This window comes from Oncorhynchus mykiss, chromosome 15 (genome assembly GCF_013265735.2).
Source record: "Oncorhynchus mykiss isolate Arlee chromosome 15, USDA_OmykA_1.1, whole genome shotgun sequence".
NCBI lineage: Eukaryota > Metazoa > Chordata > Actinopteri > Salmoniformes > Salmonidae > Oncorhynchus > Oncorhynchus mykiss.
Window position 1 is genome coordinate 59,911,677 of NC_048579.1, and position 23,525 is coordinate 59,935,201.

The following is a 23,525-nucleotide window of genomic DNA, read 5'->3' on the forward strand; positions in this document are numbered from 1 at the left end:
AGTAAGGGGATGTCTGTAAATTCCGACCGTTTACCATTTTTCAAGAGACTGTCTTATTAAGGAAAAATGTGCAACATGCGCCAAAACGCTCTGTTTTTTTTACAAGATAATGTTTTGGTCTTTTTATACCATGATTAACCTTCTTAACCATTTTCATTTGTAACCACACAACTGAATTTAATAGGATGGGGCCGGGTCATGACCCACGAGTCAATCTGATTATCAACAATGGAAGACAACTTGGACGAAGCCTTCTCCTACTTGCACACTACACCACAGTGTTTGTGACCTTTGTGAGTCGCTCTGTGAACTGGTTCGTGCAGATGCTAAAGTGGACCACACTGTTTGCACGGTACACCGTGTCCGTCTTTGACTCCATCTACAGACACCTGCATTGGTGGCGTAGAAGGGGCGGTGGAGGGGTTGCCAAGCAGATCTGCCCCAGCCCTGACACAAAATCAGGGTGACCAGAGTAAACATGTCAAGTCTCTTTAAACTTGAAGAAGTCTTAATGATTTAATTGAGAGTTTTAACCTTAGCACTAACCGGACAGCCTGCTCAAGACAAATCGGAAGATCTCACTGCTCTTTTGGGAAAATGAAGTGCAACAGTGGTGAGAGAGTTGAAATAGAATGGAAATAGCACCTTACTGAAGTCATTCATTTCATTGTTTAATTCCTTACTAACAGTCTAGTGTTTTACAGTATATGCATGTATCTGTTGCATGTGTATTCCTTGTGCTGTAATGCCAATATGAAAGTTACATGTTTGAATTTTCATATCATAAACTGCTAGAATAATGTTCAAGGAAAGCTTCTCCAAAACCACTAACAGGAGGGGAAGAATCGTGCATTAAACACACTCACTCATTAAAGACATCTCTGGTATTATAACACTTTTCTAAAGGGGATCAATTCAACTACACTACCCACCTATGAACTGTCATTTGTAACATGTATAGGATGTACAGTATAGGGGTCTAACTAAGCAGCTATTTTGTCCCACAGCCAGCTATTCATGTGACTGTACATAACTGAGAAGTATGCTTCCAGGGCCACCGGACAGGGAATGGGTCTTTCACATTCTAATCTCGGCACCCAGAACCAAATCTAATCGATTACATTTATGTTCAGTCGGTTTCAAGACTATTCCCATTCCTGCATTATACTGTCTATCAGTAATTCTAACCACTATTGAGTTGAACAAATACAGAATTGTCTTTATCTATGCTTGTGTTTCCTTTTATTATTGTATTCTTTTTTTAAACTTATTTTAATTGTAAAAACTGTGAAAATACTATATGAATGGCAGCATTGTGTTCAAAATCATGCCAACAATAATCCCTACAGTTGGAAATGTGTTGGTTGTCTGTACTTAAATCACTATTTTAATCACTCATATACACCGAGTATACCAAACATTAGGAACACCTTCCCAATATTGAGTTACACACAGGAAACTGTAGTGTGAAAAACCCAGCAGCATTGCAGTTCTTGACACAAACTGGTGTGCCTGGCACCTACAAATATTTTCTTGCCCATTCGCCCTCTGAATGGCACACATACTCAATCCGTCTCAAGGTTTAAAAATACTTATTTAACTGGTCTCCTCCCCTTCATCTACATTGATTGAAGGGGATTTAACAAGTGACATCAATTAGGGATCATAGCTTTCACCAGGATTCACCTTGTCAGTCTATGTCATGGAAAGAGCAGGTGTCCTTAATGTTTTGTATACTCAGTGTATACCACAGGTGTCAAACTCATTCCATGGATGAATGAGTGTCTGCAGGTTTTTGCTCCTCCCTTGTACTCAATAGAGGAATTAAGGTCACCAGCGAGTAACAAACTCCCCTCACCTGGTTAAGGCTCTATTGAAAGGAAAAAACAGGGCCTCCCGGGTGGCGCAGTGGTTAAGGGCGCTGTACTGCAGCGCCAGCTGTGCCGTCAGAGTCCCTGGGTTCGCGCCCAGGCTCTGTTGTAACCGGCCGCGACCGGGAGGTCTGTGGGGCGACGCACAATTGGCCTTAGGGAGGGCTTGGTCGGTAGGGATGTCCTTGTCTCATCGCGCACCAGCGACTCCTGTGGCGGGCCGGGCGCAGTGCGCGCTAACCAAGGTTGCCAGGTGCACGGTGTAGCCTCAGACACATTGGTGCGGGTTGGATGCGCACTGTGTTAAGAAGCAGTGCGGTTGGTTGGGTTGTGTATCGGAGGACGCATGACTTTCAACCTTCGTCTCTCCCGAGCCCGTACGGGAGTTGTAGCGATGAGACAAGATACAACAATTGGATACCACGAAATTGGGGAGAAAAAGGGGTAAAAATTCAAAAAAAAAAGAAAGGAAGAAACCTGCAGACACTCGGCCATCCATGGAATGAGTTTGACACCCCTGGTCTAGATACAGCCTTTAAAGATGGAATCCGCATTAGGGGAAACGGCACCACAGTTCCTGTGTTACAGAGGTGAGCAGCGTGATAAAAAAAACAATTGCAGTACACATTCTGCTGTTCTGTGCAATGATGTGTGAGGGGAAAACAAGTATTTGCAGTAACTTTTGTTGTATACTGAACAAAAATTAACAATTTTAATGAGTTACAGTTCATATAAGGAAATCAGGCAATTTAAATAAATTAATCTATGAGTGGGCAGGGGCGGAGCCAGGCCCAGCCAATCAGAATGAGTTTTTCCTCACAAAAAGGCTTTATTACAGACAGAATTACTCCTCAGTTTCATCAGCTGTCCGGTCTCAGACGATCTCACAGTTGAAGCCGGATGTGGAAGTCCTGGGCTGGCGTGGTTACGAGGCTTGTTGGATGTACTGCCAGTACTCTGTACTGTAGTCTAAGTAAGACACTTCTGACTGTAGGATGTGCCACAATGTTCTATGTGGGCCTAAGCGCCACAGTTGAAGTACTTTATTGTGCATTATGCTAAATCCACTGCTTGTCTGGCATCAATGTTACTGTTGCACTGTATGGAGAATCAAAGTCTGGCACTGTAATACAGATAGTTTATGCTTGCAGAAAGCGTCGTCTTGTGGTCACAATGAACTGATTAATGACCTGGTCCTACTTGGTCTATGAATGTGAAGGAATCTCAATAAACCAAACTTAAAACAGAACTGTGACATTCTTCACTATTTTCTTCCCTTTCCAGTCAAATGCCACACAGACACATGATCATGATTGATGTAGGCTTGCAAATAGGTGAGATAACATGAAATGATTCCAGATTGTTAGAGAACTTTGTCCCCGTAAGAGCTACAGTCTGTCGTTGCTGTTTTAATAAATCTTCTTATGGCTGCAGGGGCAGTATTGAGTAGCTTGAATGAAAGGTGCCCAGAGTAAACGGCCTGCTCCTCAGTCCCAGTTGCTAATATATGCATATTATTAGTAGTATTGGATAGAAAACACTCTGAAGATTCTAAAACTGTTTGAATGATGTCTGTGAGTATAAACAGAACTCATATGGCAGGCAAAAACCTGAGAAGAAATCCTAACAGGAAGTGGGAAATCTGAGGCTGGTCGATTTATAACCCAGCCCCTATTGAATACAGTGGGATATTGGTTGTTGCACTTCCTAAGGCTTCCACTAGATGTCAACCGTCTTTAGAAACTTTTTGAGGATTCTACTGTGAAGGGGGACTGAATGAGAGAGGAATGAGTCGGGTCTGCCATGAGCTGACCATGCTCTGACCATGTACGTTCACATGAGAGGGAGTTCTGTTCCATCGCACTTCTGAAGACAATGGAATTCTCCGGTTGGAACATTATTAACGTTTTATGTTAAAAACATCCTAAAGATTGATTCCATACATTGTTTGACATGTTTCTACAGACAGGAACGGAACTTTTTGACATTTCGTCTGCAACTAGGGAACGCGCTTCATGACTTTGGATTTGTTTACCAAACATGCTAACAAAAGTAGCTCTTTGGAAATAAATGGACATTATAGAACTAAATCAAACATTTAATGTGGAACTGGGATTCCTGGGAGTGCATTCTGATGAAGATCAAAGGTAAAGGAATATTTATAATGCTATTTATGAATAATGTTGACTACCCAATATGGCAGATATCTTTTTGGCTGCTTTGTTGTCTGAAAGCTATACTCAGATTATTGCATGGTTTGCTTTCCGCAAAGTATTTTAGAACTCTGACACCGCGGTGGCATTAAGGAGAAGTGTATCTATATTTCCATGTCTAACAATTGTTTTTCATCGACATTTATAATGAGTATTTCTGTAAAATGATGTGGCTCTCTGCAATATCACTGGATGTTTTTGGAACTAGTGAACGTATGTGAATGTATACTGAGATTTTTTTTATATAAATATGCACTTTATCGAACAAAACATATGTATTGTGTAACATAAAGTCCTATGAGTGTCATCTGATGAAGATCATCAAAAGGTTAGTGATTCATTTTATCTCTATTTGTGCTTTTTGTGACTCCTCTCTTTGGCTGGAAAAATGGCTGAATTTCTTTGTGACTTGGTGGTGACCTAACATAATCGTTTGTGGTGCTTTCGCTGTAAAGCCTATTTCAAAATCGGACACTTTGGTGGGATTAACAACAAGATAACTTTTGATGAATTTTAATTATGAGATTTCTGTTGTTTGAATTTGGCGCTCGGCACTTTCACTGGCTGTTGTTATATCGATCCCGGTAACGGGATTGCAGCCCTAAGAAGAGCTCAGTCTTCAATGAAAACAGTTTCCAGAAGCAGTAGCATTTACTTTACAATTGCTGATCCAGAGAAGCAATGCATATGTTCATATGTATGACTAATGATGCTGCAGTGCATTTACAGTGGTGGAAAAAGTACTAAAGTGTCATACTTGAGTGAAAGTAAAGGCTATACATCAAATTCCATCGGTTAAGAAAAGCGGATGGCACATGCCAACACTCAGACATCATTTAGAAACAGTATTTGCTTAGTGAGTCTGCCTGATCAGAGGCAGCAGGGATGACAACGCTTTATAGTGACAGGTACGTAAATTGGACCATATTGCTGTCCTGCCTTAGCATTCGAAATATAAGTAGTTTAGTACAGACATCCCCCAAAAAATGGAAGGTCCAATCCGCAATTTGTATCTCAATATCAAATAATTTCTAAAGTAACAATTAAGTACCTTTGTGACTGTTTTCAATTAAAATGGTCAAAAATAAACAAAAATCGCTTTTTAGCAAAGAGCAATTTCTCAAGCAATAATTTTGTTAGGACTGTCTGGGAGTGGCCTGAGTGGGGAGGGGAAAACTGAAAATAAGATTTGGAACTTTTTCTTATTGGTCTATTAAATCATTTACAGCTTGGTGATGTCACCAGGCAGGCCAAAACTCCATCCCGCCAAAACAGGCTGAAATTTCAGGCAGCCTTTTCAAACAGCTCTTACACTAAAAAGGCATTATCATTTTCACAGTGTTATTCCAACTTCAGTGTGGAAATATATATGTATATATCACATTTTGACTGCACAGGGCCTTTAAATGGTACTTATCAGTTTGAGAAAGAGAATACCAAGGTGTAAGTCAGCGTCCCTGTCCCCATGGTTGGTGGACAGTGTACAGTCCTCCTTTCCTCCAATGGGGCCTTAAGCCCTTTATCAGCTGCTGCTCCTGGGTTACAGCCAACTAGAGACAGGGAAAACACAATAGGGTGTGGCCAGTCCGACCTGATTCAAAAGCCCTGGCCGGTGCCCACCTCCTCCCCAGGTCCCATCGTTGTGTGACTGTGAAGAGCGATACCCTCCGCTTCACAGTAGACCAATAGGGCTCTTAAGGCGACCGCTAACCCCGTCTTTCGACACTTCTATAGGCTCCAGCCATCACAAAAGTCAGCGACTGTACAGACATGGGTAACGCTACAGGATCCACCGTGGAAGATCTCCAGGCTGTGGAGAAGCACCTCTGGTATAAGAAGTTCATGACAGAGTGTCCTTCGGGTCAGCTCACCCTGCATGAGTTCAAGCAGTTCTTTGGGCTCCGGGGACTGGATGCTGAAGCCAACGCCTACATCGAGCAGATGTTCCGCACGTTCGATATGAACAAGGTAAGACGATGTGGCATTCATTGAACCGAAGCTGCTTGCAAAGGGGATGCTATAGGCTAAAATGGGCTTTACATTTATATGTCAAAGTAGGAACGCCTCAGGCACACTCAAAATGGTGAAGGGGACACCTTACCAACAGAGGTATGTATAAGGATATGATTGGCTGCATTGTAAAATCTATGCACTAATTACAAGTGCACCTAAATATATAGTAATGCCATAATGCCTCTACTCAAATAAGACCCCTAGTTCTCCATTTTCCAAAAGCTAAAGAACATTTTAAAAAGTGTGCATCTTAAACCAGCAAAAATCCACAGTTAAACATAGGGAATCTCTTGAATCCAAGGGTTTTGTTTAGACTAGTCTTCCAGATGAGTTTGAAGAAGCTAATCATCTCACAAGTACTAAGGCTCAATTTACACAACTATATTTAGTAACCCTGTCACCTTTGATTATAATATTATAATAGGCTGGGATTGGATTCATATGCGATTTAGTACGAGGATTATTTTGAGAGACAAGTTGTCAATATCTCTGCGGTAGGAGTGCGGTCTGAGTTTATCTACTATTTTTCTCTTTTAAATTATTTCAGCATCAGAGACAGCTGATTTGAATTAGTGATAGCTTATGTGAAAGTTTAATGACAGAACATGATGCATGTGAACAGTTGGTTACACTGATCAGAATATTGAATGTTCACTTCAAAGAAATGACTTGAATCTCCATTTTATCACATTGAACCCTAAGGAATGTCCAGATCTCAAGAGCTGTGTGCCAGATTAGACCTTTATGTGTTTTGAGTTTCCCATTTCTGTCAGTAGCTAGTAGTTTTATGGGTGTAGCAATCCTTATCAGTCTGCTGTTCCCACATGCTTCAAGAGGGCCACCATTGTTTCTGTTCCCAAGAAAGCGAAGGTAACTGAGCTAAATGACCATCACCCCGTAGCACTCATTTCCGTCATCATGAAGTGCTTCGAGAGACTAGTCAAGGATCATATCACCTCCACCCTACCTGACACCCTAGACCCACTCCAATTTGCTTACCACCACAATAGGTCCACAGACGACGCAATCGCAATCACACTGCCCATACCCATCTGGACAACAGGAATACCTATGTGAGAATGCTGTTCATCGACTACAGCTCAGCATTTAACACCATAGTACCCTCCAAACTCGTCATTAAGCTCAAGACCCTGGGTCTCGACCCCGCCCTGTACAACTAGGTCCTGGACTTTAACGGGACGCCCCCAGGTGGTGAGGGTAAGAAACATCTCCACCCCGCTGATCCTCAACACTGGGGCCCCACAAGGGTGCGTTCTCAGCCCTCTCCTGTACTCCCTGTTCCCCCATGACTGCGTAACCATGCACACCAACTCAATCATCAAGTTTGCAAACGACACTACAGTGATAGGCCTGATTACCAACAACAACGAGACGAGGGTCCTAGGAGTGTGGTGTCAGGAAAATAACCTCACACTCAACGTCAACAAAACAAAGGAGATGATCGTGGACTTCAGGAAAAAGCAGAGGGAACACCCCCCTATCCACATCAATGGAACAGTAGTGGAGAGGGTAGTAAGTTTTAAGTTCCTCGGCGTACACATCACGGACAAACTGAAATGGTCCACCCACACAGACAGCGTGAAGAAAACACTCAAACTTTTACAATCGAGAGCATCCTGTCGGGCTGTATCACCGCCTGGAATGGCAACTGCTCCGCCCACATCCGTAAAGCTCTCCAGAGGATAGTGAGGTCTGCACACACATCACCGGGGGCAAAGTACCTGCCCTCCAGGACACCTACACCACCCGATGTCACAGGAAGGCCAAAAAGATCATCAAGGACAACAACCACCCGAGCCACTGCCTGTTCACCCCACTATCATCCAGAAGGCGAGGTCAGTACAGGTGCATCAAAGCAGGGACCGAGAGACTGAAAAACAGCTTCTATCTCAAGGCCATCAGACTGTTAAACAGCCATCACTAACATTGAGTGGCTGCTGCCAATATACTGACTCAAATCTCTAGCCACTTTAATAATTCAAAATGGGATGTAAAAAATGTATCACTAGTCACTTTAAACAATGCCACTTTATATAATATATAATGTTTACATACCTACATTACTCATCTCATATGTATATACTGTACTCTATACCATCTACTTCATCTTACCTATGCAGTTCGGCCATCGCTCATCCATATATTTATCTGTACATATTCTTAATCATTCCTTTACACTTGTGTGTATAACGTAGTTGTTGTGAAATTGTTAGGTTAGATTACTTGTTAGATATTACTGCATGGTCGGAGCTAGAAGCACAAGCATTTCACTACACTCGCATTAACATCTTCTAACCATGTGTATGTGACCATTTTTTTTTGTTGATTTGGTCGGAGACCAATCACATCAGCTCTTTTTCAGAACTGATCTGATTGGTCAGAGACCAATTAGTGAAAAAAGGATCAGAATTGGGCTGCCTGTGTAAACGCAGGCATAGTGAAGTGATGGTGTCAGTGTAAAGCTGAGCGAAGTGCGACTAATTTGGGTTGACCCAGAGGGCACTAATGCTGCCAAGTAATTTTGTAGGATCTTAATGTGATCCAGTTTTCTACAGCAGGAAAATAATCCTATAGCAACAGGAAAAGTGAATTATTATGTGGATTATAATTAATGGACATTTTTTGAAGGGGTTGATACATTTTTTACAAAAGAGAAAATCAAGTCAGAAATGTTTAAACCTCAAATACACTACAGGTTTTAAAATGTCTTACATTGCAGGAAAGTTAACCTGCAACATGGTGATCAAATTAAGATCCTACATCTGTATGTCTTGCCACGGCCTTGGCACAGATCAGTGTGGAGATAATCCCCCAGCGATTATACATGGTTATCATCCCTGCATCATCTAAGCAGAACATGATCACCTACATCTTGAGGAGATGACTGAGATAATCTGAGATGGTAAAAAGAGACGTTTCAACTAACACACTTTCCTTTTTACAGGATGGCTACATAGACTTCTTGGAGTATGTGGCTGCTCTGAGCCTGGTGATGCGGGGTAAAATGGAACATAAGCTCCGCTGGTACTTTAAGCTGTATGATGTGGACGGCAACGGGTGCATTGATCGAAGTGAGCTGCTAAACATCATAAAGGTATAGAGACCAGTCCAGATAGGCAGTGCTGTGCAATGGAATCTGTATCACACAAAGGCATGCAGGCTAACTCGCTCCTTTTCTCTTCTTCAGGCTATCCGTGCAATCAATGGGAACGAAAACCAGGAAGTTGATGCGGAGGAGTTCACCAACCGGGTGTTTGATAAGATAGATGTCAACGGAGATGGCGAGTGTCCACTTCCTTTTTTTGTCAGACTTGTAGGGTTGTGAGTTCTGTCCCTTTCCATTTCAGGCTAACAATCTCTTGACCTTGTCTTCTACCTTCTACCCATCAGGGGAGCTGTCTTTGGAGGAGTTTGTGGCAGGGGCTCACACTGACGAAGACTTCATGGAAGTAATGATGAAGACCTTGGATCTCACCCACATAGTCGCCATGATCCACAATCGGAGGCACAGTGTTTAGAGTCTGCCCTCAGACGCCTCCATCTCCACTCTCCATTGTAATAGACTGCCGAAGGGCCACATAGGAACTGAGCCATGAGCCCTCAAAAGATCTAGCCCAGATTTGTATAAAGACAATCTTTATCTTAGCAATGCTGAAGAGCCATGCTTTGAATGCATTCTTTGTTGTCGGAATTCACAAGAGGTTGAATGACGATGAAAAATTCCCTTTGCCTGCATACAAATAACTCAGTCAACCATCGCTGGCTGGTTAGTGCCCTTGTGCATGATCTAAATCTGAGAGAGGTCTACATGATGAGAGATTTCTCACACCGTCAGCTGAACCGGAGACCCAACTAGGTCATAAAACATAAGGAGGGTGGAGGATAAAGAGGGTGGAGGGAGTGGAGTGGTGACTACCCAAGGTGGTGATTACCCATTATAACCCATGCATTCCTGACAAAAAATAAATATATATTTTTAAATCCCTCACCCACCTCAGAGGCAGATTCCTGTAGGGAAATTATCATTTCCAAACCACATTGATAATGATGTCTCTAATGATCTTTTGGACCAAACTCAGTTATTCAGTTGAGTGGTTCCTCTCGCTGACTGTGCGTCCGGGTTCTATTGGAGGAAGTTATAATTCACTCACTTTCCTCCCAGTACAGTCAGTTGTCAGCTCAAATATGACTAGAACCCAAGTTCATTCTGTGCCATGACTAAACGTTCCAGTTCCTCAGTAAACAGGTTCTTCCACAAGTTAGGGATCTAAATAACTTAGATACTTGTCACAAAATGCACTTTGTAAAAAAATAAATAAGACCAGCATGTTTTTACATTGCACTGGCCCCAGTTGTTAAGAAATTAAAGTCAGCATTTTCAGGACATTAATTTGAAGGAATATCTTAACACAACTACATTCTAATGTTTTCCCTACCAGACAGTAAAGTGTAAAAAATAAATTGTGCACATTTGTTTGTGTTTCTGTGAGACATACATGAATGACCAATGCGCTCACCTAGATGGCATTAGAATTACCTTTATATAGATCCATAGCCCACTAACCTTGTTTTACCCAAAAATTGCTCTAGTTTATAATAGTCAAATAAAGATTGAAATCTCTTGTATTTTCATCACACTCCACAGCTTTAATTGCTCACTATTGTTTTAGAAATCAAAATGCCTAACAGACATTACAGCCTCTGTGGCATAATTAAGGAGACAGGGAGGTGAGTCACAAGGCAGACTGCGCCAGTACGGTTGCCATGACAACCATGACCCATTTCCATGGTAACACACATCCATAAAGCACTACAAAAAGGTTACGCAGCACTTACATGGATCTGAACTAATCTGGAAGGAGGGACACTGACCAGGGCAGTCTGACAGTCAGCAGCATGTTTAAAAACGACATGAACATGATGTAAAATATCAATAAATATGCCGGCTGATACATAGAAAACACCCAAACCAAATAAAAAGGAGTAGAGGTCACAGTCAGTCAGGGTAAGGACCTAAAACCACCTAAACTCCCCTTGTGGATCTGACTGTACTGGCTTTACCTCTGCAGTGCTGAACTGGTTGATCCACTGCTCACAGGATAAGTGTTTAAATCTGGATAAATTGTCATCAGTTATGGGATTCACTGGGGCAGGAATGGCTAGTGACAAATAAACAAGTACCCAGGAATATGGCAACTGTCAACCCAGAAAGCATTAATAAGCTACAACTGCAGCCTATAACACACCACTAACCACATATACTAAATCAATGGCATTGTTATCAGGAAGGATGTCAACCATCATGGAGAGCTGATCATTTTACATTTTAGTCATTTAGCAGACGCTCTTATCCAGAGCTTCTTACATTAGTGAGTCCATACATTTTCATAGTTGTCCCCCGCGGGAATTGAACCCACAACCCTGGCGTTGCAAGTGCCATGCTCTACCAACTGAGCTACACGGGACCAATGAGACACTAGTGTACTGCTACTATCTAGTGCCTCAGCTCAGATCCCTCCCACATATAGCTTAAAGGGAATCTGAGAGAGACTATGTAGTACATGGGGCTTTGACCACTATGGAATTTTGGGTAACAATTAATTGTCATGAAAACGGCCATGGATATTGTCAGTCATCTTTGTTAAAAAAAATGTTTTGCGCTTTTAATGTATTATACTGAATCTTTGAAAATAGCCATACCTAATGAATACAACACAGCTTTGGTGACAACCACGTTTCTAAAATGAATGGGTCTGACCGCTTGGAACATTTGGTAAGGAAGTTTCTCCTCTCGACCATGCCGTTCTGCTCGTAAAACCATGACTAACATTACCCTCATGTAAAAATGAAAAACTGCTATTGGGTAAACTTGTCAATATCTACTAAATAAAGTGGACCCCCCTAAAATAAACGTTTCAAGATGTTTCTTTTGTGTTCACGGTTATTATCCATAATTGTTATTTACACGATTATTGTGCCGACCTTATTTCATACTATCAGCACAGCCATTTACGCCAACAGAGCAATTAATGGGACAATTTGACTTCATGGGAACGCAAGATCTAGAGTCAGAAAGAAGGAAATGTAGAAATATTACATACCCTACATTTTGTACCTTAAAAGAAGTCTTCGATGAGTCCTTCATTCTACCAGGTTCTTATTGTGCGTAGCTGTAGTTGTCAGACCATGGAGAGAACAGAATCCGGTCACAATTATGAAACCTTTGTTAACAAGGACATTTTATTTTGGGACATTTAATTGAAAAATAATATTGAAGTCCACCACAACCCCAAGGTATCCAAAGGGCTCCTGTGAATCCAGTAAAATATGAATGTTCTCCATTGTTTGTTTACCACAATCAAACAGGTGTAGCTAGGGAATCAATAGGCACATTCACAAGGCAGAACATTCACAATGCTGCAGATGCTGGTGTCTGACAGTGGTTCCAGTCAGTCATCAGGGGGCAGTAAAGCATAGGCCTAATGATTCCATAGTCCTCTGGTCCTGCACAGTGCACACACAGTGAGGAGTCCAGACAACCAAAGCATCTCCCACCTTTCTGCTCATGTTTGTCCAATGTCCACCAGTACATTCCATTCCATCAGAGTCCAGCTGAATTCCTCTCCCTTAAACCACCATGGCTAGAGGAAGTCATACAGGTACTTTACCATGTCAAAGCTCACAGTCCTGGAAATTAAGAGCAGTCGGTCACAAAAGTCAGCATCTGATATTCTAAAAATAGAAATGTCTAGCAGTAAAACAGATTTGTGGTGAATACACTAAAGCAGGGCTCTCTGACCCTGTTCCTGGAGAGCTACCCTCCTGTAGGTTCCCTCCAACCCTGTTCCTGGAGAGCTACCCTCCTGTAGGTTCCCTCCAACCCTGTTCCTGGAGAGCTACCCTCCTGTAGGTTCCCTCCAACCCTGTTCCTGGAGAGCCACCCTCCTGTAGGTTCCCTCCAACCCTGTTCCTGGAGAGCTACCCTCCTGTAGGTTCCCTCCAACCCTGTTCCTGGAGAGCTACCCTCCTGTAGGTTCCCTCCAACCCTGTTCCTGGAGAGCTACCCTCCTGTAGGTTCCCTCCAACCCTGTTCCTGGAGAGCCACCCTCCTGTAGGTTCCCTCCAACCCTGTTCCTGGAGAGCCACCCTCCTGTAGGTTCCCTCCAACCCTGTTCCTGGAGAGCTACCCTCCAACCCTGTTCCTGGAGAGCTACCCTCCTGTAGGTTCCCTCCAACCCTGTTCCTGGAGAGCTACCCTCCTGTAGGTTCCCTCCAACCCTGTTCCTGGAGAACTACCCTCCTGTAGGTTCCCTCCAACCCTGTTCCTGGAGAGCTACCCTCCAACCCTGTTCCTGGAGAGCTACCCTCCTGTAGGTTCACTACAACGCGGTTCCTGGAGAGCCACCCTCCTGTAGGTTCCCTCCAACCTTGTTCCTGGAGAGCTACACTCCTGTAGGTTCACTCCAACCCTGTTTGTTCCCTCCAACCCCAATCTAGCACACCAGGTTCTAATAATTAGCTGGTTTATGAACCGAAAGAGGTCAGTTACAACTGGGGTTGGAGCGAACACCTACAGGAGAGTATTTCCCTAGGAACAGGGTTGGAGAGCCCTGCACTAAAGACAACAGTAACATACACACCTGGAGATGGCGAGGATGAAGTCCAGAGAGACGGCACATTTGTACTTGGGCGCATCCAACTGGTCATCGTGGCCCACCTGATTCAACAGCTGAAGGGTCACCAGGGAGGAGATCTGGGGGGGGGGGGCTTGTCATCAACCATATTTCATTTGGCTTTACACAAATAGAGAATTCAGACTGGAGATCAAATCATTTTAAAATCACTTCACATTAAGCCCCTACCACACATCAATTCAAGAGCAGTTCAGGGGTTGAAATAATCTAGCCAAGGGGTCAGCTGGTGAATTAGAATAAGAACCATCCAATCATACACTAATACTACCATCACATGACTATTCCAGGAGTTCCACTAAATAACATCGCTACATCATTTTCCATGATCCCAGTTCAGTCAGAGCTGATTGAGGACCTTTTCCACTGAAGAATGAGTTTGTTTTATACTGAACAAAAATATAAGACTCAACATGTAAAGTGTTGGTTTCATGAGCTGAAATAAAAGATCCTAGAAATGTTCCATAAATCTTTCCTGCCCCCAGGACCTCCACATCCAGCTTCTTCACCTGCAGGATCATGAGGGGGGGACTCATTATTTTTTGGGGAAACTCATTCTGATTGGCCAGGCCTGGGTCACCAGTGGGTGGGCCCGGCTCCCAAGAGGGTGGGCCTATGCCCTCCCATGGCCGCTCCCCTTCCTAGTCATGTGAGATCCATAGATAAGGGCCTAATGAATATATTTCAATTGATTGATTTCCTTATATGAACTGAAACTCTGCAAAATCGTTGAATGTTGCATTTATATTTTTGTTCAGTATATGAGTGCGTTTTACTTTTCATGAATATTCATGTCTATAGTGTATATTGATGTGTATGTATGATACAGGGCTCATTTGTAAGAGTCCTTGATCTCAGCATGACTCCCTGTCAAAATAAAGGTTAAATACAGTGAGGCAAAAAAGTATTTAGTCAGCCACCAATTGTGCAAGTTCTCCCAATTAAAAAGATGAGAGGCCTGTAAATTTTCATCATAGGTACACTTAAACTATGACAGACAAAATGAGAAAAGAAATCCAGAAAATCACATTGTAGGATTTTTAATGAATTTATTTGCAAATTATGGTGGAAAGTAAGTATTTGGTCACCTACAAACAAGCAAGATTTCTGGCTCTCACAGACCTGTAACAACTTCTTTAAGAGGCTCCTCTGTCCTCCACTCGTTACCTGTATTAATGGCACCTGTTTGAACTTGTTATCAGTATAAAAGACACCTGTCCACAACCTCAAACAGTCACACTCCAAACTCCACTATGGCCAAGACAGAAGAGCTGTCAAAGGACACCAGAAACAAAATTGTAGACCTGCACCAGGCTGGGAAGACTGAATCTGCAATAGGTAAGCAGCTTAGTTTGAAGAAATCAACTGTGGGAGCAATTATTAGGAAATGGAAGACATACAAGACCACTGATAATCTCCCTCGATCTGGGGCTCCACGCAAGATCTCACCCCGTGGGGTCAAAATTATCACAAGAACGGTGAGCAAAAATCCCAGAACCACACAGGGGGACCTAGTGAATGACCTGCAGAGAGCTGGGACCAAAGTAACAAAGCCTACCATCAGTAACACACTATGCCGCCAGGGACTCAAATCCTGCAGTGCCAGACGTGTCCCCCTGCTTAAGCCAGTACATGTCCAGGCCCGTCTGAAGTTTGCGAGAGAGCATTTGAATGATCCAGAAGAAGATTGGGAGAATGTCATATGGTCAGATGAAACCAAAATATAACTTTTTGGTAAAAACTAAACTCGTCGTGTTTGGAGGACAAATAATGCAGAGTTGCATCCAAAGAACACCATATCTACTGTGAAGCATGGGGGTGGAAACATCATGCTTTGGGCTGTTTTTCTGCAAAGGGACCAGGACTACTGATCCATGTAAAGGAAAGAATGAATGGGGCCATGTATCGTGAGATTTTGAGTGAAAACCTCCTTCCATCAGAAAGGGCATTGAAGTTGAAACGTGGCTGGGTCTTTCAGCATGACAATGATCCCAAACGCACCGCCCGGGCAATGAAGGAGTGGCTTCGTAAGAAGCATTTCAAGGTCCTGGAGTGGCCTAGCCAGTCTCCAGATCTCAACCCCATAGAAAATCTTTGGGGGGAGTTGAAAGTCCGTGTTGCCCAGCAACAGCCCCAAAACATCACTGCTCTAGAGGAGATCTGCATGGAGGAATGGGCCAAAATATCAGCAACAGTGTGTGAAAACCTTGTGAAGACTTACAGAAAATGTTTGACCTCTGTCATTGCCAACAAAGGGTATATAACAAAGTATTGAGATAAACTTTTGTTATTGACCAAATACTTATTTTCCACCATAACTTGCAAATATATTAATTAAAAATCCTACAATGTGATTTTCTGGATTTTTTTTCTCATTTTGTCTGTCATAGTTGAAGTGTACCTATGATGAAAATTACAGGCCTCACTCCTTTTTAAGTGAGAGAACTTGCAAAATTGGTGGCTGACTAAATACTTTTTTGCCCCAGTGTATTTATTTTTTAATTATCCCTTGGATGACACTGCAGAAAGCCTGAGTGTCTCAGCTGACCTGACAGAAAACACTGGCGGTGGGTGCCACTCTGCTGTCCACCACACTGTAGAAGATGGCCAGGAGACGGTCCAGAGGGAACGGCTTGGGCCCCAGCAGGTGATTACTGGTCTGAATGGGAGGGAGGTGAATTCACTAGGTAGAACATCTCATTGACTAAACCTAAAGAATAGTACAACAGCTTTAGCTAAAGATAATCACCTTTTCATGTTTCTTCAAAAAGTTGGTCTTTTTTATTTTGCCATGGTGCTGTTGGGCAAGAGAGAATCATATAATCACCAATAACTAAAACACACAAGGATGAGGGGAAATTATGCAAACAATAACATTGATAGAAACTGCAATCCATCTACAATATTAAAGCTGATCTACACCCCCCCCCCCCCCGAGAAAAAAATAAATACAAGTAGGCAAAGTAGCAGGCAAACAGAGTTGGTGAATATCAGGTGGCATTGATGTTTAACAACAGACTCCTATTCCAACGTGTCTAGCTTTTGAGATGGTGAGGTGAAGGAGGTGAAGGTGCTGAGGAGAGAACAGGTACCTTGAGGAAGAAGCGTTTGTCAGTGCGAGCAGGGTTGTAGGAGGCCAGGTATGCAGCTATCAGCAGGAACTTGGAGTAGTAAGGCAACTCCACATGGGCATGAGCAGACAGACCTGAGAAAGGCAGAGGAAGCTCTCAATGTCTTTACCTGGGAAACATGTACAACAGCATCATCTAAAGATGGCTTGTGGATAGGAGATGAGAGAAACATCTGCTGTTGTTTCCACTGTCTGGGTATCTAGTACCAATGAGTCTGGAGTCGGCCCTCCATTCGGGGATAAACATAGGGGTAGTTTAGAGGGTCCACTCCCCTCAACTCCCTCTCAGGCTGGGGATTAGCAGCAACACAAAGGAGGAGATAGCTGGGGTCTGGGAGTGTGTGAACTGGTCCTGGTCACTAGATTCTAACTAGGTTATTTCCACCGGTCTTGTTCTTAGTGCATGCATATCTGTGTGTCCACACTTCTCCTTGCCTACCTCTCACGGCTCCTGCCTCCTTCTCCTCCATCTTCAGCTGTTGCTCCCACTGCACACTGAGCAGAAGAGAGACATGACAAAGTCAGGGGACACACCCCTATTACAGAGCCAGCGGTTGTGTGATAAAGGCCGGCAAACGGAATTAAGGCCGTCTGTTGTCAGTCCATAAGAGAAGGTCGGTCACGGAAGCTAAATCAATGGGACTCGATCATCTTTGGCTGAGGCAGATGTACACAGACAGACCTGGACACCTCTCGCAGGTACACCGTCTGCATGGCCTTCTTCAGATGAGGCTCGATGTTCCTCCACAGCTTGTGAGTGTCACTCTCTTTCACTGAGGGCAGAGAAAATAAAGGTTGGAATTTCAACATTGATAATCTGAGAGACAATCTAGAGAGAGGATGACATGAAAGGAATCCATCATCAAATTAAAGTACAGAGAGACACTAAGGGAAGACAGCAAAGTAATTGAAATATTGATGTGGTTACTGTTCTAGAAATATGAATATATTACCTTTGCCTTGCTCCAAAGGTTCAACGAATTTAGAGAAATTGAGGGCAGCCTGTTTGAAAAGAGAATTAAAAATATGAAATGACAACAAGTACAGACTATGATGTCAGACAACATGTCAGCCAAGGTTGGATCATTATTACAATTCTGCATATCAAAGAAAACCCCAATCCTTAGAAGTAGTAACTCAAGTGGACTAAATAAAATAGTGATGGATAGCCTGGAAACAAACTCATACTGAGTCCTCAAAGGGTAGCATGGAGAGAGTGTCTGTACAACAGAGCAAACTATTGCCTAATCTGAAATGAACCCCTTGCACCAACCTATTGGCACTTCTTTAAGCCCCCAGAATACATCTTAAAGGACTGGGATAAGTGTGCAAGCCATACATTTTTTTCAGACTTACAAGGGGGCATCAAGACACATCTAGAGATAGGTGCAAGGGCTAGTTCTTTATCTGGGCTGTCAGAGCGTGTTATGACAGAGCGTGTTAACAGCTAGTTGAGAGTTACTTTGAGTGTGTCTGTGTCCTTACTGAGTGTGGTCTGAATGTGTGAGCATGTTTGTGAGAGTTCAGTGTTACTATGAGTGTGCCTGACTACTTATGTAGTGTGTAACTGACCAGGTGTCTGAGCTCTCGGAGGTCCCTGCAGACGGAGTAGAAGACTCCCAGTAGAATGTTGATGAAGGCTGAGTAGAGCTCTGGGGAGTAGGATGGGTGGCTGTCCTCAGACAGGATCTGCTGCAGCTCCCCTGCACAGGGAAAACATACACACAGTCAATGCCTGCCTCAAATGAAGTCACACACAAAGATTCCCTCATACATGATTGTGGTCATTTTATGTACAGGAACTCAGACATTCTTTCAAACATTGATTAAATCCTAAGTGTTAATTTTCTCGACCGGATGCCTTTGTTTGCTGTGTTCTGTCAGTCACTTCTCATGTGTTGGTGCAAAACCACAGGTACAAAGAGGAGGTTGGTGAGACTTTAATTGGGGAGAACAGTCTTGTGATAATGACTGGAGCGGAGTAGGTGGAATGGTATCAAATACGTCAAACACATGGTTTCTAGGTGTTTGATGCCATTCCATTTGCACCGTTCCAGCCATTATTATGAGCCGTCCTCCCCTCAGCAGCCTCCACTGCCACTAATCCATCTGTACCTAATTCAATGCTAAAGGCCATAGATGCTTGTCTGTTGACAGCTGTACCTTTACTGTAGTCAGGGAAGTGGAGCAGCAGTGGTTCAAAGCAGCCAGTGTTGGGTCGGAACTTATCCCATACTATCTCACTGAGTAGGATCACCGTCACATTGTCCTCGACCTGCCAGAGAAACCGTGTGTCAGTTACGTAGAGGTACAGAATCAGATCATGGCATTGCATTGTGGATTCACAAAGAATACAACTATGTTGGTAGTCAACAACACCTTTACAACATCAATGCAAGGGGATGTGTTTTCCTCCTTCAAACCTGAGTAAACTAAAGAGGGAGGACAGTTATGAAGACAGCTGTCCAAGTGCATTCTCCCAACACTTCACATTACAATACTGCTTCTGATTATCACCTCAAAAGGTGCATCTGTCACCGTAACTGCACTCGCTACATGCCACTCACACAGCTGTTAAAAACACCTCTACCAAGATAAAAACAGGCGGCATTCAGCTTTAAAAACTAAACAATAACCTAACATTCGGGTTATGTACCTGCACTTTTGAAGTTCAGAATGAATATGCAAAGAATGATTGTCATTCTTCCTCATCACTGCCTTTCAATGCACATATTCGAGTGCCTCCTTGAAACATTCAATTCAAGGTTATCTATCAAAAAGGGACCGTTCTGCGCTAGTTCACCATCCATCACTCAGTCTGTCTGCAACTTAATGAGGTAGTATGCTCAACAGGTGACATGACTTACCAGTTCCTGAAGGCGCAAGAAGGCAGGGAGGAGATTGGCTTCCATATCTCTAAGGAGCTCAGCCCGGTCCAGCACCTACCCAGATACACACAGCAGAGGTCACTGTAACTGTTTCATCATACATAATATACCACAAATTATGCTTTATAACAATTCACGTTATACTTCATCAGAAAGAGAACCTGCAATGTAACTGAGGATGCAATTTTTAAAAGAAGTGGATTATCACAGGAATATCACAGGTGAGGATGATTTTTACTCACAATGTATCGTGTCTGCTTGGCTGAGGCCTGGACACACAGTTGTTTGTAGACTCGTACGAAGTCTGACAGGGAGGGATTGCGGGACAGTAGGGAGGCAGAGTCGGAGCCAAAGAGGGAGAGGAGAACCTGCTCAAACAGCAGTCCTACAGAGACACATTCCACACAGCTCACTGTGGCATAGGGAAGCTCCAGTTCCTTCAGCAAGGTGTGTATCACATGGCTTTTTCCTGTGGCACGATGACCATAAATGAAAATGGAAGGGTAGCTGCATTGCTCTGGCTGTAGGCACAAAATGTATTAAAGTTTCAATACAATGATTCACATATTTGGGCAAGAAAACATTTTAAATGTATTATTTAATAGCGGCGATGGGTGGTGTTTAAGATGAAGGAGGACAACTTATGAGCATGGCCTTATTTCTATTACAGCATTTTGGATGTTTGTCATTCATATTCCATTTACCCAGTTCAATGTAACATCGATAGGTTTAGGCTACTACATGATACTAAAATTTTCCCATTACCCATCATGAGGTTGCTACAATCTAGTCTATGAATTAAAGTTTACAACGTAGATGCACACATTGACAGACAGTGACACATTGACAGACAGTGACAATCAATATTGCATCTAGCTCTTTGAACTAGGGTGTAATCATTAGTCCAAACAAGAGTTTCTATTGGACAAATGCATGTATGTTTATCCCCGTTTCTTCCGTTTCCAAGAAACGTTTTTTCAACAGAATCATCGGAATGAATACCCCTGATCACACTTAAACATTGTTCACTTTCACAGCAGCTACATTGTATTCCTTCTTGCATCTACATGCACTCCTCCTCTCACATTTTCCTTTTGCTTGTGGACTTCAATGCAAAACACATCAGCTGTCTGAGACCAGGCGGAGAAAATGTCAAACCATGTCATAACCGCTACACACAGCCTACATCTGTTTCACCATATTATCTAAGTAACATCACAGTCAACATAGCTAATAGAACTAACAAGTTAGTAAACCTGCTACAATCATGCAGTACAATTTAAGCAGTTTAGCAGTTAAACTGACGACCCGGGTGGCAATAAATGAGTAAAACCTAAAGCTTACCTTGACTTGGAAGAGTTCCAGTGTTGGATAGTCATAGCCAGCTAACTAACATAGCATCCCTCTGTGGTTGTTTTATTTATTTAACTGTTTACCGTAAGGAACATAATGTTACAATGTTTCAAATCAGACACAGACCTCTCCCATCAACGCCAGCAGCATGCTCGCCTGGACATCTCTGCAAGGCAACCTCTCCATCACGCGCTGCAACTTTTCATCCTCATACCCTAGGTGCTGACGTTGTGCTGCCATTGTTTAGGCTACTTTTAGACACACACCGAACCGTAAAGTGTGTGACTTAAAGTAGTTTGGCCTGTAATAGAGATAAAGAGACAGTTACAGAACAAGGTGACTCTTGACAAACTAACGTTAGCGGTGCATTGTGCAAATTGTCTGTCTTTGCCTTCCTTCCTCTGCAGCAGTGCTAGCTAACTCAACTGACCACAACAGTGTAGCTCTCGTGGAAACTCAAGGGTAGTGTTTAGTTGTTGAAAGTTCATATTTTGTTACTGCAAGCATACTGAATAATGTTACCTGGTTGGAGTTCATGCACTGAAATTACCCATTTCCAACATCCCTGTAAACTTGTCAAGAGTTTCCCGCGTCCCCAAATTTCACCACACAATTTCCTGTCTCTTTACAAGCCAATCACCGCCAGGTTAAAGCAATTGACTCTGGGAGTTGTAGTTGTTTATTAGCAAAGCAATGCCACTATCACCAAATGCCATCACCCCTATTTGCGAAGTTTGGGATGTAATGAAAGCGAGTGATTTAATTGAGGACATTTCGATTCATTGCAAAAATGTTCAAACACTGGCTTCTCGGGCATTATCACTTAAATAAACCACCAGTTTACTGAATACCATTGGTGTTTAACATGAGGGTTTTAGCATGAAATATCCTTTATATGTTTTTACACAATTATTTGATTGCTTTGTTGTAAATGTTTTGGCGCCAAACTGGTGGCAGATGTGGAAAAAGTCAACACTTGGAAGAGTTAATAGAAAATAATGCCATTGTTGATGCTTTTTTCATTAGCCTAATTAGGCTATATTTCCTTGAGCATAAGGTCTATCCACTAGAAGCCCCACAATATGGACAAATTAATAAAAATGGAATACTATATATGAATACATTTTTTAAATAGTTATTCAAGTATAGTCCTAAATTACCAGTTACCATAGACTGCCATAGATGACCTGTTAAGTACCCAAATTACCGAAGATCTTGATGTTGGTAAATTACAGGTAGATCCCTATACAGATCTGTATCGGCGGCCTGGTAGGCTACTCCTGGCTATGTGGCCATTGCGTTTACAGTGGGACACTACAGGCTAGTTAGTAGATGAAGTGGGACAACATTTTGTCATTAGAAATGCATTAATGTCCCACTTCACCTGGCGCTTGTTGTGAAATCATTTATACGGCTTTGTAAAGGCTTAGGCCTATATACTGTATAAAACACGCTCAGTTTTCACCCTTTTGTGACAGTAACCTTATACTAGACTCACCCCATGCCCTATGAATATTGATTTGGGGAGATTCCAAGGTCTTGGTAAAAAATCGAACTAAAATGAGTCTGCACACCTTTGAATTGATCCTGGAACACCTCTATTATTCTTTTCATACATTCATTTAAAAAAAATCATACATTTTTCTATTCTCTCTATACTTCATGTCATGATCATTTGACCCTACCCATGTTATTTTCCTCCAATTGCTTCCACCATCATCCTATGCTGTTTATGTGATATATAGCCTCTATAATTTATTTTGAGTTGTTATGAACAACTACAACATATTTCAATATGTTTTAGAATATCGAATGAAGGAAATTACATTTAAATTGATTAAAGGTTTATTTTGTGCATTTTTGTAGCTGAAAAAGGTCCCAGTGCCACTATTCAAACACCATTAGTTGGAATTGGGACAGTACTATACATCTGATTTTCGAGAAATGCATGTTTACATGGTTATTATATATTTTTTAAACTGACAATAACTTCATTTTAACACCAAAAGTTAGATTGCTGAATTATAATTGACAGGATGACAGACATCATTCTAGCGCAAGGTTTCATAGTTTTCATGATTTTCAACGGGTCACCCATCTAGGAAACCTGAACACACACTTTGCTCAGAGTCTGTGTGGATGGGCTCCTTGTCTTCTTTTACAGCTATGAAGTTTGTCATTTCTATGTTTTGTTTTTTCACATTGAGAATGATTCAATTTGTCTTACACCACTCATAAACTCATAGGTATGCTACTGTAAATATAAAGTTTTTCTCAGTTTCAAAATAATTGTAACCACAAGCCTTCTCCTAAATAATGAACATAAAATGCTTTCATTCATGTGT

The 23,525-nt window shown here is 42.4% G+C and overlaps 2 protein-coding genes and 1 non-coding gene across 3 annotated transcripts; 1 reads left to right on the forward strand and 2 right to left on the reverse strand.

The window, feature by feature from the left end:
* Positions 1-5,645: 5,645 nt before the first annotated feature.
* Positions 5,646-10,602, forward strand: LOC110490476 (guanylyl cyclase-activating protein 1). The gene is made up of 4 exons (XM_021563881.2): positions 5,646-6,052; positions 9,063-9,212; positions 9,306-9,399; positions 9,509-10,602. The coding sequence occupies exons 1-4, from the start codon at positions 5,855-5,857 to the stop codon at positions 9,634-9,636; spliced, it is 570 nt and encodes a 189-aa protein (XP_021419556.1). The 5' UTR covers positions 5,646-5,854; the 3' UTR covers positions 9,637-10,602.
* Positions 10,603-11,510: 908 nt separating this feature from the next.
* trnaa-ugc lies at positions 11,511-11,584 on the reverse strand. The gene has a single exon. It is a non-coding gene; the product is annotated as a tRNA-Ala (tRNA).
* Positions 11,585-11,762: 178 nt separating this feature from the next.
* Positions 11,763-21,837, reverse strand: orc5 (origin recognition complex, subunit 5). Its single transcript, XM_036944852.1, has 14 exons — positions 21,703-21,837; positions 21,307-21,481; positions 20,070-20,348; positions 19,807-19,881; positions 19,103-19,214; positions 18,512-18,642; positions 17,893-17,941; positions 17,622-17,712; positions 17,379-17,434; positions 16,902-17,014; positions 16,559-16,606; positions 16,358-16,468; positions 13,759-13,871; positions 11,763-12,805 (listed from the first exon to the last, which is right to left on the reverse strand). The coding sequence occupies exons 2-14, from the start codon at positions 21,418-21,420 to the stop codon at positions 12,760-12,762; spliced, it is 1,338 nt and encodes a 445-aa protein (XP_036800747.1). The 5' UTR covers positions 21,421-21,481; positions 21,703-21,837; the 3' UTR covers positions 11,763-12,759.
* Positions 21,838-23,525: the final 1,688 nt, after the last annotated feature.